Consider the following 15,073-nt stretch of genomic DNA (forward strand, 5'->3'; position numbering starts at 1 on the left):
TCTGGGGACCCAGCAGCGCTGCAGACACGGTTGTTGCTCTCTCCTTACAGCTTCTGGATTTCTAGAGGTCCCTGAAGCATCTGTGTCCTGCCAGCAGAAGATCCTGGTCTGACAGTGCACGTCTGGCTCATCCCTGGAGTCCAGCTCTAGGAAGAACAGTCTCAACTTTTTCTTTCCCTGCCATTTCGCTTCCATTTCCTCTCTCTTTTACCAACAAAAGCCCTAGGCAACTGTGCCATCAGATGCTGGGTTTGAAAGGAGGCTGCTGCACTCTTGGTTCAGTCGGCTGAGGCACTGGTTTCCATCTTGCTCCTTTAGCAGGAGCCTGCTCTGCACAGCACAAGAAGATGTTGTTGCTTTCTCAGTTAACGTGAGAAACAGATGCTGCTTCAAAGAGATGCATGGGAATACTTAATGGCTGGAAATGTCAACTAACCTTCAGGGTCTCATCGCCTTGGCGGGCAGCTGTGGCAGAAACTTTAGGTCCAGCTCCAAGCCTGTCTAATGAATAGGTTGTTAACAGGAGCTCAGGCACAGGCTCTTGCCAAAAGCAGGTAACTGATCTTTATTTTATAAATAAACAATGTCTGTCCTTCACTACCTTCCAGTATTTCTGCAGGGCTGTGACATCAAAGAATGCTTGGAACCTTTTAACCATTTGATATGCTCCTCAGAAGCTGCTTCCCCTCTGCTATAAATTTTTTCTCACAAAGAAACATCAATAAATTAAAACAGAGTCTCCCTCCCTCGTGTAGGCTTCTTTGCTGCAATTAATCATCGAAAGTCAAGTTGCTTCAAAGACTTGCAAAGTTTCCCCCTCACCCACCCTCTTCTCTGAATCTTTGTAGGACGAAAGGAAAAAGGACAGAATAACAAACAGCATGTGTGAGAATCCCACATCATGGGCCAGCCTGGCCCCGCGGGCAGCAGGGGGGAGCTGGGAAATAAGAAACCTTACACATGGAGGCAGGACCCACGGAACTGAACTGCCTTTGTTGGGAAATCTGCAGCCGGCTACAGGAAAAGCAGCTGACAGCAGCGTGCCTGAAGGGTGCACAGTGCTGGCAGCTCGCTTGGGGATTAGCAACAGCCACCACTTCACCCACTGACAGCTGGAGCTGGCAGAGGCTCAGTGGGTCACTGGACTCTTTCAGCCAAGAGCTATCAAGGTTATTGCTCAGGACACCAGACACTGGGAGACTTCAACTAAACCCACAATTTACTACACTTACAATGTTCTTTGTGATGACAGCACCAGCTTAAGCAGTGCCCCATCCCTCAGTGCTGCAGCCTCTTTGCCAGGACAACTGTTTGTGCAGCTGTACAATGAAACCAGTGAAGGAACTGACCTAGTTCAGCCTTCAGCCCCACAACCATATGGTAAAAAAAGGCAAACAGCAAAAAAATGCAAGTACCTCTGAATGCCCCAAAACCCCAGGGATTACTTCAGCTACTGTGAAGTGATACTGAAACGAATCCAGCACATCAGGTATCTGCATGTATTGTTCTGTGGCAAGGTAGGAATCCTTATAGCAGTGTCCTGGGTTCGGCTACAGCAGTCATTTTTTCTCTGTCTCAGTGAAGAGCCAGCAGTTTAAAACATCTGGGCATCTTGTCCCCTGTCTAGAATTAACTCCTACCTTCTTGCCTCTTCCAGATCTCAAATCCTCATCTTTCCCCCGTCCTGACTCCTACTGACATGGACGTCTCTAAAAGCTGCTGCTCTGAAAAGGCTCGAATTCACTTCTCTGACATACCTGGTCCATGTACAGCATTCTTGACTGAAAAGGATTGCTGATGTTAATAGTAAAGCAGTATTTTAATAGCAACAGCTAAAACTAACTCTAGGAAAAGAAGAGTAAGGCTTCTGGGCTAGCTGTTGAAGGGACCAATTTTTCATCCTCCTGAAAGAGAAGTAGATTAAATTGCATTTCATGCATGGCTGAGTTAAACAGGGACAAGCACGGGCAGAACTGACTGAGGTACTGCATGTGATCAGCGATACGAAGTCTCCTAATCCTCACCCCTGTACTTCACCTATGAAACTGCCCCAGTAATAATGATACTGCTGCTTGTGTCATTAAACTTTTCCTGTCTTCCCATATCAGGTACTTACAGGTGATAGTTGTGGTGCTCCCTCTTTGTCAAAACTGGTGGGATCAGAATAGCACCATCAAATCAGTACAACCTGATGTTGCCTTTGCTCTTCAAAAAGACTAGTACATCAGAAAGCACAATACAACTTCCTACCAACCAGACTTGTTTATTCTAACCCCATCAATCTAAACCACCAGCACAAGTATCTCATCACCTATCTTTAGCTATGGCTGTTAGCCACCCCCTGATATATCCTGCATAAATTCAGCAAAGCAGCTCTAGCTACAGTCTATCTCCAGCCTGACATAAAACCTGAACAAAGATACAGATAGTCCTAAGTGTAGGCTCAGCCCACACTTAATCCACTAAAGTAATAAACTTTAAGCATTATTTCAGTATTTTTGGTTTGCTGCACTATCTTTTATAGCCTGTCAAGCACCAGAAGGTCTTGCTTTCCACAGGAAGGATTTAGAGCAGCAGCTGTACATGCTGCTCTCACATTCCCCGCTGCCAGTGGCCGCACACATTCCCTGTTTATGTTTGGGTGTCATACAAGACATCAATCAACATTTTTTGCTAAAGCATTCTGCTCCCTCCACTTTGAGCCTCCTTCTTCATCTTCCACCTTTCTTTCATGCCTCCCCCTCCCTCTGAGTTTCTTCAAAGCATCTGGGAGCATTTGGAAGTAATTAGACCTGAAGGGAAATGTTGGCCAGGCTGGGAGACAATGACAAGTGCCAGGAACCCTGCATGCCCTTTCTGGCCACTTTGAAGTTCATTCAGATGGTACAAAGCTCCAGTTTGCTTTGTTGGAGGGGGAAAAAAAAAAAGAAAAAAAAAAAAAAGGAAGGGAATGAGGCATGACAGGCCCATTGAGAAGGGAGCAGGTTCCTGTGAACTGACAGAGGAACCAAGCACTGGGGGAAGAAACATATTATCAAAGAGACCGACAGAAAGGCCTCCTATGGCCACTCTGCTTTATTACATCTACAAATTGTGCAGATGCACACGTAATTCAGGGAACAATTGTCTATGGCAGGGAAAATGGAAAACATGTTATTAGCGTAACATGGAACCCCAGCTGCCCAATGTGGATCACTGATCCATGGAGTCGACTTCAAATGAAATCCAGCACCATGGCCACTGTGGCACTACAGAGTCCATCTCCAGTGTAAGTGCAATTCTAACCAACAATACCAACCCCCACACAACATCTGCAGGAGACAAAGATCTGGACTAGTGCTTCCCTCTGTACCTGAATAGCGCTGCAGAGAACAGCAACTCTGCTGGGAAACACTCAGACCATGGAAGTCCTTAGATCAATGTCACAGGAAAAGACCCTTTTACTGGATGTTTTTTTTCCCCTCACTTTTTATTCCATTAACAGATACCTGTGTTCTTTGTTAACAAGATTCTGGCAACTGAAACCAATACGAGTGCAGCAGCAGAAGAGGTTCACACAAAAAGCCTATCTGAACTGTTGGAAGTCACCTAAGTGCTTCCTCTTTGCTCACTTTCCAGCCATCTATACCCAGAATTATCAGCAGCACTAACCCCAGCCAGCAAGAAGCAGAGAGAAATCTTATTCTAGACAGCAATTAACTACAGGTAAAACTGAACAGGATTATATCTTGCTGCTAGAATTCAGGCAGCTTGACTTGAGTTATCTCTGAAGGTAGAACTGGGAAGATTTAAAAATATGCATAGAAACAAAGTCCTTCACAGAAAGTATACAGGAATTATTTCCCCCTTAATTCTCTATTCATATTATTTGCATGCAAGAAGCCTTAAACCTTCAACCTTGCTTCTGTGGTAATGAAGACCACAAACAGGCTGTCCACTCCTCCAAATGGTGCAGCTGCCATCTGAAATAGCAATTTTCTATTTATTACTAATGTTCATGCAGATTAGATCTCTCCAGGGTCACCAACAATTTCTTACACATTCTGAGTAATTTCATCAGGGAAGGGACACAGCTGATGCTGATCCAGCAGCCCACAATGTTTCATCTCTTTCCACCTACAAAACAAACATAAGAGCATTAAAACACTTAACTGGGTAATTTGCACTGTATTGTTTCTCAATAACATGATCAGGCCAGGCTGGACAGGGCTTGGAGCAACCTGCTCTACTGGAAGGTGTCCCTGCCCGTGGCAGAGAGTTGGAACTGGAGGAGCTTTAAGGTCCCTTCCAACCCAAACCAGTCTGGGATGCTATCTGGTTGCTGAGGGTTCTATACACTGCTGCACTCAGGCAACAGTTGGATAGTACATAGGAGCACTTCTGCAGGAGTTGGAATGGTGAACACATCAGAATGTTCAGAGCAGGGAACTTCTTTCTACATGTTATTAACATGCACATTGGAGCCTGTTACTAACCTTTCGTAACAGATATTAGTAGGTAACCTGCACAGGTAGGTGAGATGTTATTTTGTACTTTATCCAGATAATCTTTACTCAGGAAAGAAAGTTCTACTCTTAAGTGGAATGCTTCAAGCATACTGAAAATAGGAAATGGTAAGCATACAGTTTCCCATCAGTATCCCAGTACCAGTCTAAAGCAGACAAGCCACAGCAGGGAAAGACACCAACCTACTGTCTGCAGCCTTCCAGCAATCATTTCACACCTCACACTGTGCTTGCTGGAGCTGATGGCCCCACAGTATCTTCCAGAATCAAACTCTAAAATTCTCATTCAGGAAGTTAATATCTGGCACTACTAGCCAGGGAATTCCATATAGTTCTTCCTAGTTTTATTGACGTTAACGGCGTTGATTGTCTTCCCTCCCCCTCCTTTGCCACTGCACCAAAAAGTGAATACTGCCCATTGTTTAATTCAGAAATCCTTCATACTTTGTATAAATTGTCATATAAAACCCACATATAAGCTATTGGTTCTGGGACTAAAAACAAGGTTGCAGTTTTCTGCAATAAAAATTCTTAATGGAAACTTGGCTGCAACCTCAGCGATGGAAAACCACTACTGGTGTGCAGGGAAGATTGAAAACAGAAAGACCAACTCAAAAAAATAAAGAGAAAAGTACTAAAGCAGATTCTAACAGCAAAGGAAGAATGAGAAGAACTCTCCTCTGATTTCATGATACCTGGCAGCTTCAGCCATTTGGGTATTTTCCCAGGGGCCCTCCTCAGCACCGGTGGAGCTTCATGCACACTTGCTGGCTCTGGCTGCTCACTGGTCTTTTTGTCACTTCCCGCTTCTGGTTCAGCCAGCGATGGAACTATTGATTCTAAAGATGATGAAGCAGAAGGAACTAATGATTTGGACAAACATCTGAGGAAAAAAACCAAGCAAGTAGAATTAAGCTTAATTTTTTCGTAATAGCCCCTTGTACCACCACCTTTAAACTTTTAAAGTCAGATCGAAAAGGTTCTTTTTCATCATAAAAGGATTTACTTGATTTAGTCACTGAAATCCTACTTTGCAAAGACGGACTCACAAAGCTATGAAGTCAAGTACGACACTCTGACTGTTTAAGGAGAAAATGAAGTCCTAGGATCTTCAGAGCACATGTCTTTGTATTAAGATGGGTTCGTTTCATGCTTCCCATTCCCAAAATATCCATTTACCACTCTATTGAGTCACAACATACCTGGCTACTAATACATCAGCTGCAGAAGGGGAAACTGCAGAGCTCAGCAGGTCTGACTTCAGGTAACAATCTGTTTAAAAATGAAACCCAGACACTTGTTTGGTAACAGAGAGACATCAATCACCACAGAATCACATAGCGCTCAGCTCAGGAAATACCTGCTGTATACTACAGTAAATCTGCACCACTTTCCCCCAGCTGACACAGGACACTTCAAAACTCTGACAGTTTCTTTCACAACTCGAGGTGCTCACTTCCTCATTCAGACCTCAAGATCTTGACATTTTCTGTCAGTGCTCACTGCATCTCAGAAGCTTTTCTGTGAAGCCAGAGCATGCTTTAATCTGGGAGAATGAGATTCTAAGCATAACACAGAGGTGTCAAAAAATCAAAGGTTCAAATCTGTTCTCCCATCTGCAGCCAGTTCACTACAACAGGAGGTCTGTAAAAGTCTTTCAGTGTCATTTGTCTAGTTAACGTTTTGAACAGTGGAATATCCTTCTACAGAGCTGTTTTTCTATCATTCTTGTGCCCAGAGCAGACAACATCCACTCCACAGCCTAACAAATCTCATAGGAAAGGTGCTGTGTTTACTGACCAAGCTAGTTCGGAGAGCTTCAGCCATTCCGAACAGGAACATCTACCAGCACTCTCAAGGACTGCATTATCTTTTATCAGAAGGATACATAAGGATGTAATTCTTCTGGATCTACCACAGGAGCTACACAGCTGAAGAAGAGAGGAAATTCACTCACCCCTGCACTCCTCAGATCCAAAATGAATGACAGCAGTTGGAAAGAGTTTAGCCTGCAGCAAAAGGGGAAGAGAAGAGATCACTGACTGTACATGCTTTCACAGGTCACTGTGAACATTAGACACAGGTTAGACAGCTACAGACAAATTCAGAGTTCAAGCTGAGGGCAATGAGCCATCTATAATTCAGAAAAGGCTCAACGTGTGCAGAGCACAAGGCACTCAGAGTAAGACATGATCTATTCTCTACACACAGGTGACGAGACCCGTACAGCGCATGCTCATGGCACTGATGACCTGCCATTTGTCTTCCTCTGTCCTCTATCTCATGCCATTATATTTCACCCACATTCTCCACTGCTGAGCAGACAACGTGAATATGAGTAAGAATCTTCCAAGACCTGAGTGACTGATAGTAAGAGAAGGAAAATCAAGCTATGCCCTCAGAAATCTACTCTAGATGATACTGCAACATTTACACCCTGTCTCTAGTTGGAATTTGTCTGGTTTCCACAGCTTCCCAGGCTACAGTCTGTCCTTTTATAAACGCAGCCTGGACTCCCAGTTCCTACTTGTCAGAATAACTCTGCCATATTCAAACATTTTTTTCATCCACTGAGCTCATTGAGTGACCCAGGTAACTGTAGGACTGCACGTTCACTGCTTTACACGCTCGGTCCCTTATGTCCTGGCTCAGCAGCTTTACTCAACTACCTCTGCATAAAAATGTACTGGATAATTCAATACAAAATTTGAATTATGTTCAACATACACAGAAACAGTAACACTAAACTTCTCACCTTGATTCAATAAATAAAGAAATAGATAAAAGCAAGCAACTGCCCCTCTTCACATCATTAATGCATACATAGGAATTGTGCAGGGCAGCCTGCCTGTTCTTGAACCTCTGTTGTCACCAGTCAGGATACCGGAATGAGGGTCCTTGGACCTGATCCAGCACAGCAGTTACCAGAACTCAAAGGTTCTCTGCATTCGTCTGTGGACTGCTATGTAATACTGAGACTAATAAAGCTGTGCTAACCAGAGGCAAAATGAAACATCATCACCTATCTTCCTGACTACATCCCTCGAACGGGGACATGGTATTACAAACTCTGACGTTAACCAAAGGCTGCAGACTTCCACATACAGCATGGCCCACACCATGTTAAACTGAAGCAAGAGACATCCACCAGCCTACTCCAAGTCTCAGCTCCTGCCACAGCAGCCAGGCATCTCCATGTCCTTGAACTGCCATCTTAGCAGAAATCATTATTTATTAGATCCTTTACCACGCCGCTCCCCAGCCGCTGGGGCCGGGGGTGCTGCTCCAGCCACAGCCACAGCTCTCCATAAACTTTTTTAATTAAAAAGTACCAGACACGGTTTAGAAACCCTAGAGAAAACTCTTGCAAGAGCTTTGATGTTTCCGCTGCACCCGTCTGAAGGGATCCCTCTATTTAGGAAATGGGTACCTTAAAAAGCTCCCCACACACACACACACATACACACAACATCCTTTTCATGCCAGCTGCAAGTTAGAAAATGAGGTTTTTGTAGTGTGTTAGTGTTGGAATTTTTTAATAACCTCCCTTCTCTTTTTTTCCCCTCCTGACCAATTATCTTGGTAAATAATTAACATTCTGAAAGAGATAAGTAAGCACAGCATCTCAGAGCTCAAAGCCCTTTAGTTCAAAGCCCTGCCCTTTTCTCTTGCTGCCGCCACCGAAACTTCCTTGTCAATCAAGCTCTGGGCACACACATCAAAGCTTCATGTGGGAATGGCCCCAAGGGGTCAGAGAAAATTCATGGCAGGGCCTGCACGAGGCACAAAGAGAAAAAGAGTGAGAAACACAGACCAAGAGCTAGACAGACACCCTCAACCACACAAACACACAGAGTGTGCCCCAATATAAACCTCTAGCCTATTTACTTGCAGGTTCACAAATAACCATAGTTCCAAGTTTCAGGATCCACGTCCACAACCATTTCCCACTGCTGGCAGCACATCAGTCCAGACATTTCAGTTCAAAATCTTTTAATTGAAAGAAACTTAAAGGAACCTGACAGCAGCTCCCAACTATACAGAATCCTTCCCATGGCTCACTTCCCTGCATCCCTATCCTTGCCTAGGGGTCAGGCAATTTACAAATTGGCAAATTTGTAAATCTTGCCAAATTTACACCCAGTAAGTTCTTTCCTTCACTTCAGATACACTCTTGGTTCATTCATCCAACCCTTTACCTAGCTTCCTTTGGGCAGGATTCTCCGGTACCATCCCCATTTCAGCACTTTCTGAGGGTGCAGCACAGGAGGCAGGTAGCTGTATCTCACTGACCTCCCCAGGATTTAGCCGGGCCCTGACAGGACATAACACTGTCTGAGGGGGTGTGTAACAAAAAATATTTAAGCCAGTGGAATGATCCCACTGGCCAAGGAATGTCTTGGCATAAAGATGAGAAGGGCTTTACTAGCTGCAGTCCAGGAAAATATACAAACCCAAAGCTGGAGCCTTTAGTATTTTCTAACACTGCTAAGGATGCAAGGATCAATTTACTGGACAGACCATTACCAGAAAACTAGATTCTCAAGTGAGCTGGTATTCCCTTATTTTCAGTTGTTCTAATGCATACATCCATGTTTCTAGAACTCTGCAGTTCTTAAGCTGCATAGGATTCTTACCCAGATCTGTGAATAAACAGATGGAGAAATCTCTTTGCGTCACCCTGAGCCTGTCAGACTGACCAGGAGACCATAGGCTGCTTGAAACAACTACTCAAAAATCTCCATTCAGTTGTATGTGAAGAGTTACTACAGTATGAATGAGTCAACAGGTAGTTACTATACTCAAACATCCAGCATTTCTCTTTTTTCTGCTTTCATTTCCAGCCAAAGATACAATGCCATTCTGACTGGGAAAATAGATGACCTTAATCTATTGAATTATAATGTTCAAATCACACTGTGCAAGGCATATTTACAAAATACGGTTTGATTAGTAATTTGATTGCAACAGCATCTAGAAATCCAAGTGAAAATGGTGTTTGTGCAATTACACATATGTAATGAGCAGCAACATGCAGTATACAGAAAAATGTAAGAAAACATGAGGGTTTGGGATTTTATTTTGGTTTGTTGGGTTTTGGGGTTTGGTTTGGGGTTTTTTTCTTTCTGTTGGTTAGTTGAGGGGTTTTTGGTAAAGATGAGAAACTGACACCTAAAGACATTAAATAACTTATTTAAGGTCACGCAGGATGGTAAGTAGCAGAAACAAGAAGTACGTATGTAAGTCTCCAGAGTCCTATCCAAGGCCTTACTCACAGGACAGCTTCCTTGTGAAGGGATCAGAAAGTCACTGATAAGGCAAGAAGTGGAGGAAGCCAATGTCCTACTTACTGTCCTCCCCATTCAAGGAGTACCATTCCAACCAACCAACTCCTCAGGTTTTAAAGATCTGAATAACACAGCATCACTGCATTACTTACAGTTGCAGAAGTTTAAATGAGCGCTTTCCATTTCTGAAACCTGAAGACCAGCCTGTTTCTCATAAAGCCACATTTAGTCTAAAATCATGCAGCTAAGTAACTCTGAGCTTTACTGCAGCCCGGCCGGGCACAGTTGCTCAGACACCACAGTGGCGAGCGTGGTTTAGGAGCACAGGGCACCCTGGCTGCAGGGTGGTACTGGGGCTACTGCATCTTGCATTCCATGATAAAAATATCTACACTAGAACAACATTCCCCTGTGAATCCAGCTGCGATACACAAAAGGAACATTGCTGCTTTATTTTGCTGCACATCTTGGTAACTTGTTCTCTAGAGCACAGAAATGATGTCAGGCAGACCCTCCCCAAACAACATCCCAACATTTCCTCCTTCACCAGGTACCTCCACACATACACATTCAAAAACCCCTAGAACACAGCACTGCAAAATACATCCATCACTACCATGCAGTTACCCTGCTCGCTGACAGAGCGATGCTTTCAGACAGGCAGGACTGCTGTCCGAGGGGAACTCGCAGCTGCCAGTGAGAAGCATTCTTTCCGTTAACATGATCTGAAAAGATTAGAGTGCCACAGGTCTGCTGCTAGTTTGATCTTAAAAGAAAATAAGCACTTCAAAGGAACACGCACATGGAAGGAGAAACCCAAGCTACCAACATGAAATAGTGCATGGACACACACCCCAAACACATAAACCAGCTCTTGGAAAATTCAACCGGAAAGCCGGTGGATCAAAAGTTTCTCCAGCAAGACTGCAAAGCATCGCTGAAACAGAAATAAACACTCCAGTCATGGTGAAAGCGGCAAACTGACTAAGTGGTTGGTGTTTATAACCTGGGAACAAAGCTGCTCAATGTGGACTGCAACTGCCAAAGAAGATGGATATTTTGCAGCCAGTATGGAAGAGGCCTGATCCAGCTAGAGCAAGGGACCTTCAACATTCGTAAGGCAAAGATAAGATTTGAAAGTGCTATTTGAGAAGGCTCCTTCAGAAGGAATCCAGGTATAAAGAGTATTCATTGAGCCCTTGAGCTCAGCTCAGGAAGAGCTGGCCTTCAGAACTGACAGCAGGAGAGGACATTTGGGCAGAATTACCACTCCACACTCAGTCCTACAGAAAGCCCTCACTGGGATGGAAGTGCCTTGCTGGAAGTCAGCATCAGGGGCACGGATGGACAGCGAGCAAAACAAACAGACTGCACCAGACAAGCTACCAAAATCTGACCAGATGAGAAAATCCTCAATAAGTAAAGCAAAGAGCCAAGACTGCACACAGGAAGGTGAATGCCATCCTCTGGGCTAGATGGATTTCACTATTAATTGCAATTTTCTTTGCTGCTGCTGGAAATACCTCCAACAGACTGGCTCTGATGAAGTAATTTTTTCTGAAGTTGCATTCAGGCTCTTGCCAAAAGCAGAGAAGGCTTCACACTGCTCACTTCGTAGTCGGCTTCACTGGACCAGCATGCCAGACTTACTGCCCAAGCTGGCATTAACAAACAGGATATGGAAACAGAACCAAAGGCAAAAAAAGGAACAAACAGCTCCTCTGGATGTCTGCCCCATGGCACATGCCAGAGGAAACACTCAGTGCACTCTAAGATCTGATTAGAGGATCTAAATATTTATGTGGAAGCCTGTAGATTCCTTCAGCTCCTCTGAAGGCATCCTCTGAGGGCCTCCTGCCCTCTTTGCTGCCTTGACTTTTCCAGTGGCTGGTTTTCTTACCTTCTACTAACTCTTTCCTAGCATTAACACAGCGATCAATGATTTTTTCCATTAACCCACCCCACATATGCAGTCCACAAGTGCCTGTTTCTGGGAGGAGAAAGAAGCTAAGAACCAACTCTGAAATGCTTGGCTAGCCTAGAAAAACACAAACAAGCAACTAGAGTTATATGGAACCCGAAGCCAAGTGCTACAACAAGGATGCCTGCAGTTGATCAGTTCTAGAGAGCAGAACGCTATAAAACACATCAAGGGACATGAGGATAAGGCAGCCAGCAAAAACAGCACTAACAAAAAATCAAAGCAATGCCTTGAAGTCTTTCTGGGTTCCAAAAACTCCACGTTGCTGCCAATCTGTGAGCTCACTATACTGTAAATACACACGTATTTTTGGAGAATTCAGCTCAGACAGTTCTTTCAGCCCATGTATCTTGGCAAACAAGTTGACAATGTTTGTCTTTTCTCCCGGTTTTGCTTGCAGCGTAAAGGTTCTCCCTTCATTGCAAGGGATCAAATTTAATGAACGTGGTTCCAATCTTACCAGCTTGAATGGAGTGAGAGGGCGGAGAGAGAGCAGAAGTGTTGATAATATGGTACTCCCCCATCTGCAGTGACTCCTGCTATTGGCTACAGCACAAATTTCAGTCATGTCTAAATACTGAATGCTCAAACGTGCTCACACTGCTGCCTCCGCCACCATCACTTGTTCTCACAGCTCATACCAAGGCCGTCTGCAGGGCTCAGGACAGCCTACTGCTACCTTAGGACTGGGAGAGCCAGGCACAAATCCATGATGCATGTCTGACACTGGACAAGCAATCTCAAACAGCCAAGTCCCAGTCATACCACAGAAGCAACTCTGCCCTCTACTCTAGCAGTGGTACCCTCAGGAATACCATACAGTCTCCTTAACAGTAAGTTGCTGAACCAGCCAGGCTGGCAGTGGTCAGTGTCCAGGACGCTGTGCCTGGGCTCAAGCAGGCTCTGCCTCTGCCTCAGCAAAGACCATAAGTTTGTAGAGAATACTTTTGAAGTTCATCAAGAGAATTCCATATCCTTGAAGGATGCCATTAGAAATCTCTATGTACCAAGGCACTTCTCAAAGAAAAGGAGAAAACAGAAGGCAATTAATTAGCCTATGACTAAACTGAAGGGAATAAATAATCGGATGCTTCTCTGCCAAAGTCCTACTTAAAAGTAACAACAGTGGCCCACTTGTGTTTAGACATGACAGCGCCATGTATTTTGAGAAAAGGCAACCCAGAAAACCAAGGATGGACCGTGCAGAAGCCACAAGCCAACCTCTACCCCCTTATTCTTTAGCTTCCTTAACTAGTTCTCATTTCTCTCGCAAGAGCTTAAGCACTGTATTTGGAGAACAGGAGTTTAACAAGTCCCCAAGAGCAAAAGCAGAAGAAACCACATAACAAAAAGAAAAAAAGGAGCAGCACTCCTGGAGCAGGGTAAGGACAAACCCACGTCCGGAAGTCAGGGACAGGAATTCTAAGGTTCACACAACTTCAGTTACGGCTCACAGTTATCGCTCAGATACTTAGATTCAGTGCAATCTGCCCTATGATTGCCTCTGCAAAACGGGACCGAAGGGGAGCTCTGACTAAAGCATAAAGATTCCCATTCCACAGACCACGATGCCTGAAAGGAGCGAAGCCCTCACCCATGCAGAGCCTAACGCCACCCAGCGCACCACCGGGACCGCAGCCCGTGCTGCAGCCCTCAGCCCTGCAGCGAGGGTGGACACTGACCAGCACAAACTCCTCCTTACACCGAAGAGTTCATGGTTTGGAAGCAACACTAGAGAGCAAGTGAGAAGGGTGAGCAAGGCCTGTCCCCAGCACTGCCCCGCCTTGCCCAGTACCGGAAACATCACGTCTTGCTCCTGCTCTGCGCCACAGGAGACAGGAGCGTTGAGGCTCAGGCAAAGCAGCCTGATTAGCAACAGCCGCCCATAAAAAGGGCATCCAACAACAACACAGTTGCCAGGGACACAAAAGCCAGAGCAACTTCCGCACCCATTACTGCCCTGAGAAGAAAGGCCCCTTCAGCCCCTGCCAAGCACTCGGCTCTGCCGCAGCGGAGGGAAAGCCTGTCCGAGCAGAAGTCATTACGGCACGGGCCCTTCACTGGCAGAAGTTAGAGATGGAAAAGGATTTACACCGGTAACAGAGAGCAAAGCTTTGCTAGAACCAGCTAACCTAGACTGGGATAAGGCACCATCCTCCCAAGTCAGAGCCCCGTGGTCTCTGAGGAGCAGTGGGGTAACCACAATGGTATGACAAGCTCCCGACAGAAACTGTTTTCTTCCTGTTTGATGCTTCATCCAAATAAAATGTTTATAAACACACAGAATCATTCTTGCCATAACAGGACCTGACATGAAAGGGACGAAAGGCCCCAGGCAAGGGACAGAATGCTGCATGGCCACACAGCACTTCCAATCTGCAAACCCACTTCACATAATGCCTGTTTTACACCCGGCTGCATCAAACAACTCCTTTCACACATGCTCATCTGCCTGGCCCCCAGCACATGTTCCTGGCAGAGCAGCAGCCACTGCCCCAAAATCTCAAGCTCTAAACAGACTGTGGAACCCAACCCCATCCAGGCACAGCATTTATTTCCCCTCCCTCTCTTCATCCCATTTTATCCTTCCAAGTTGCCTCAGCCCCTTGCAGCCTTCTCCCGTCTCTCACCTCATCCTGAACATACATTAATTTCTTCGCTCCTCTACCAAAACAATTCCCCTGCTGTTTCTTTCCAATCCAGTGACATGTCTTCCCTTATTGCTAAACCTCTCCTCTGCTCACCTCATTAGAGCACTGTTGCTAGCCTCGAGCATTTGGGTCAAATCACGCACTCATTTCCAACGCCCAGGGCCCCTCGGCCAAGGCTGAAGTCTCCCTGAATACAACTTGATTTTTTTTAAAGAGCTCAGTTACAACAATGGTCTCCTGCTCCTTCACCATGAATCTATCTTGCAAGTCAGCTCTGATGGACTGGCTGGGTTTTCCTAATAACTTTTGAAGTCGAGAGTGTTTTGGAATCTCCCAGTGAATGTGCATGGTGAATGCCTACAGCTGCATACACGCTTCCAACCACCTGAGGCTTCTGCACCGAACGGGCTGTGGCAACAAGCGGTACCACGAGCAGAAACTTTGCACAGTTTATATGCTCAGCTGCAGAAGGAGAAGAAAAAATTAATCAAGTGAGTTCTTTAAAGTCACTATGAGCTTTAGCAAGGTCTCCTGCAGGAAAAGTTTGCTTGGGTCCACTGGCATAATTGCATCAGCCAACACTTGCAGAGCTAAGTGGCAAGTGTGAGCAAAATCCTTCCTTTCCTGAAGCTGAAGTTTTGTGTACTG

The 15,073-nt window shown here is 45.1% G+C and overlaps 1 protein-coding gene across 1 annotated transcript in view; it reads right to left on the reverse strand.

The window, feature by feature from the left end:
• Nucleotides 1-5,200: 5,200 nt before the first annotated feature.
• The window catches only part of ASPSCR1 (alveolar soft part sarcoma chromosome region, candidate 1), a gene marked incomplete at its 3' end in the record, with an annotated part of 35,113 nt that continues 25,240 nt past the window's right edge, over nt 5,201-15,073 (reverse strand). Inside the window, exons 11-13 of the mRNA XM_010010597.1 lie at nt 6,463-6,514; nt 5,708-5,777; nt 5,201-5,388 (exon numbers count right to left, since the gene is read on the reverse strand). Coding sequence (XP_010008899.1) covers nt 5,201-5,388; nt 5,708-5,777; nt 6,463-6,514 — 310 coding nt within the window. The remainder of the gene's footprint in view (nt 5,389-5,707; nt 5,778-6,462; nt 6,515-15,073) is intronic.

The sequence above is a fragment of the Nestor notabilis genome, unplaced genomic scaffold, assembly GCF_000696875.1.
Source record: "Nestor notabilis isolate BGI_N333 unplaced genomic scaffold, ASM69687v1 scaffold34172, whole genome shotgun sequence".
Taxonomy (NCBI): domain Eukaryota; kingdom Metazoa; phylum Chordata; class Aves; order Psittaciformes; family Psittacidae; genus Nestor; species Nestor notabilis.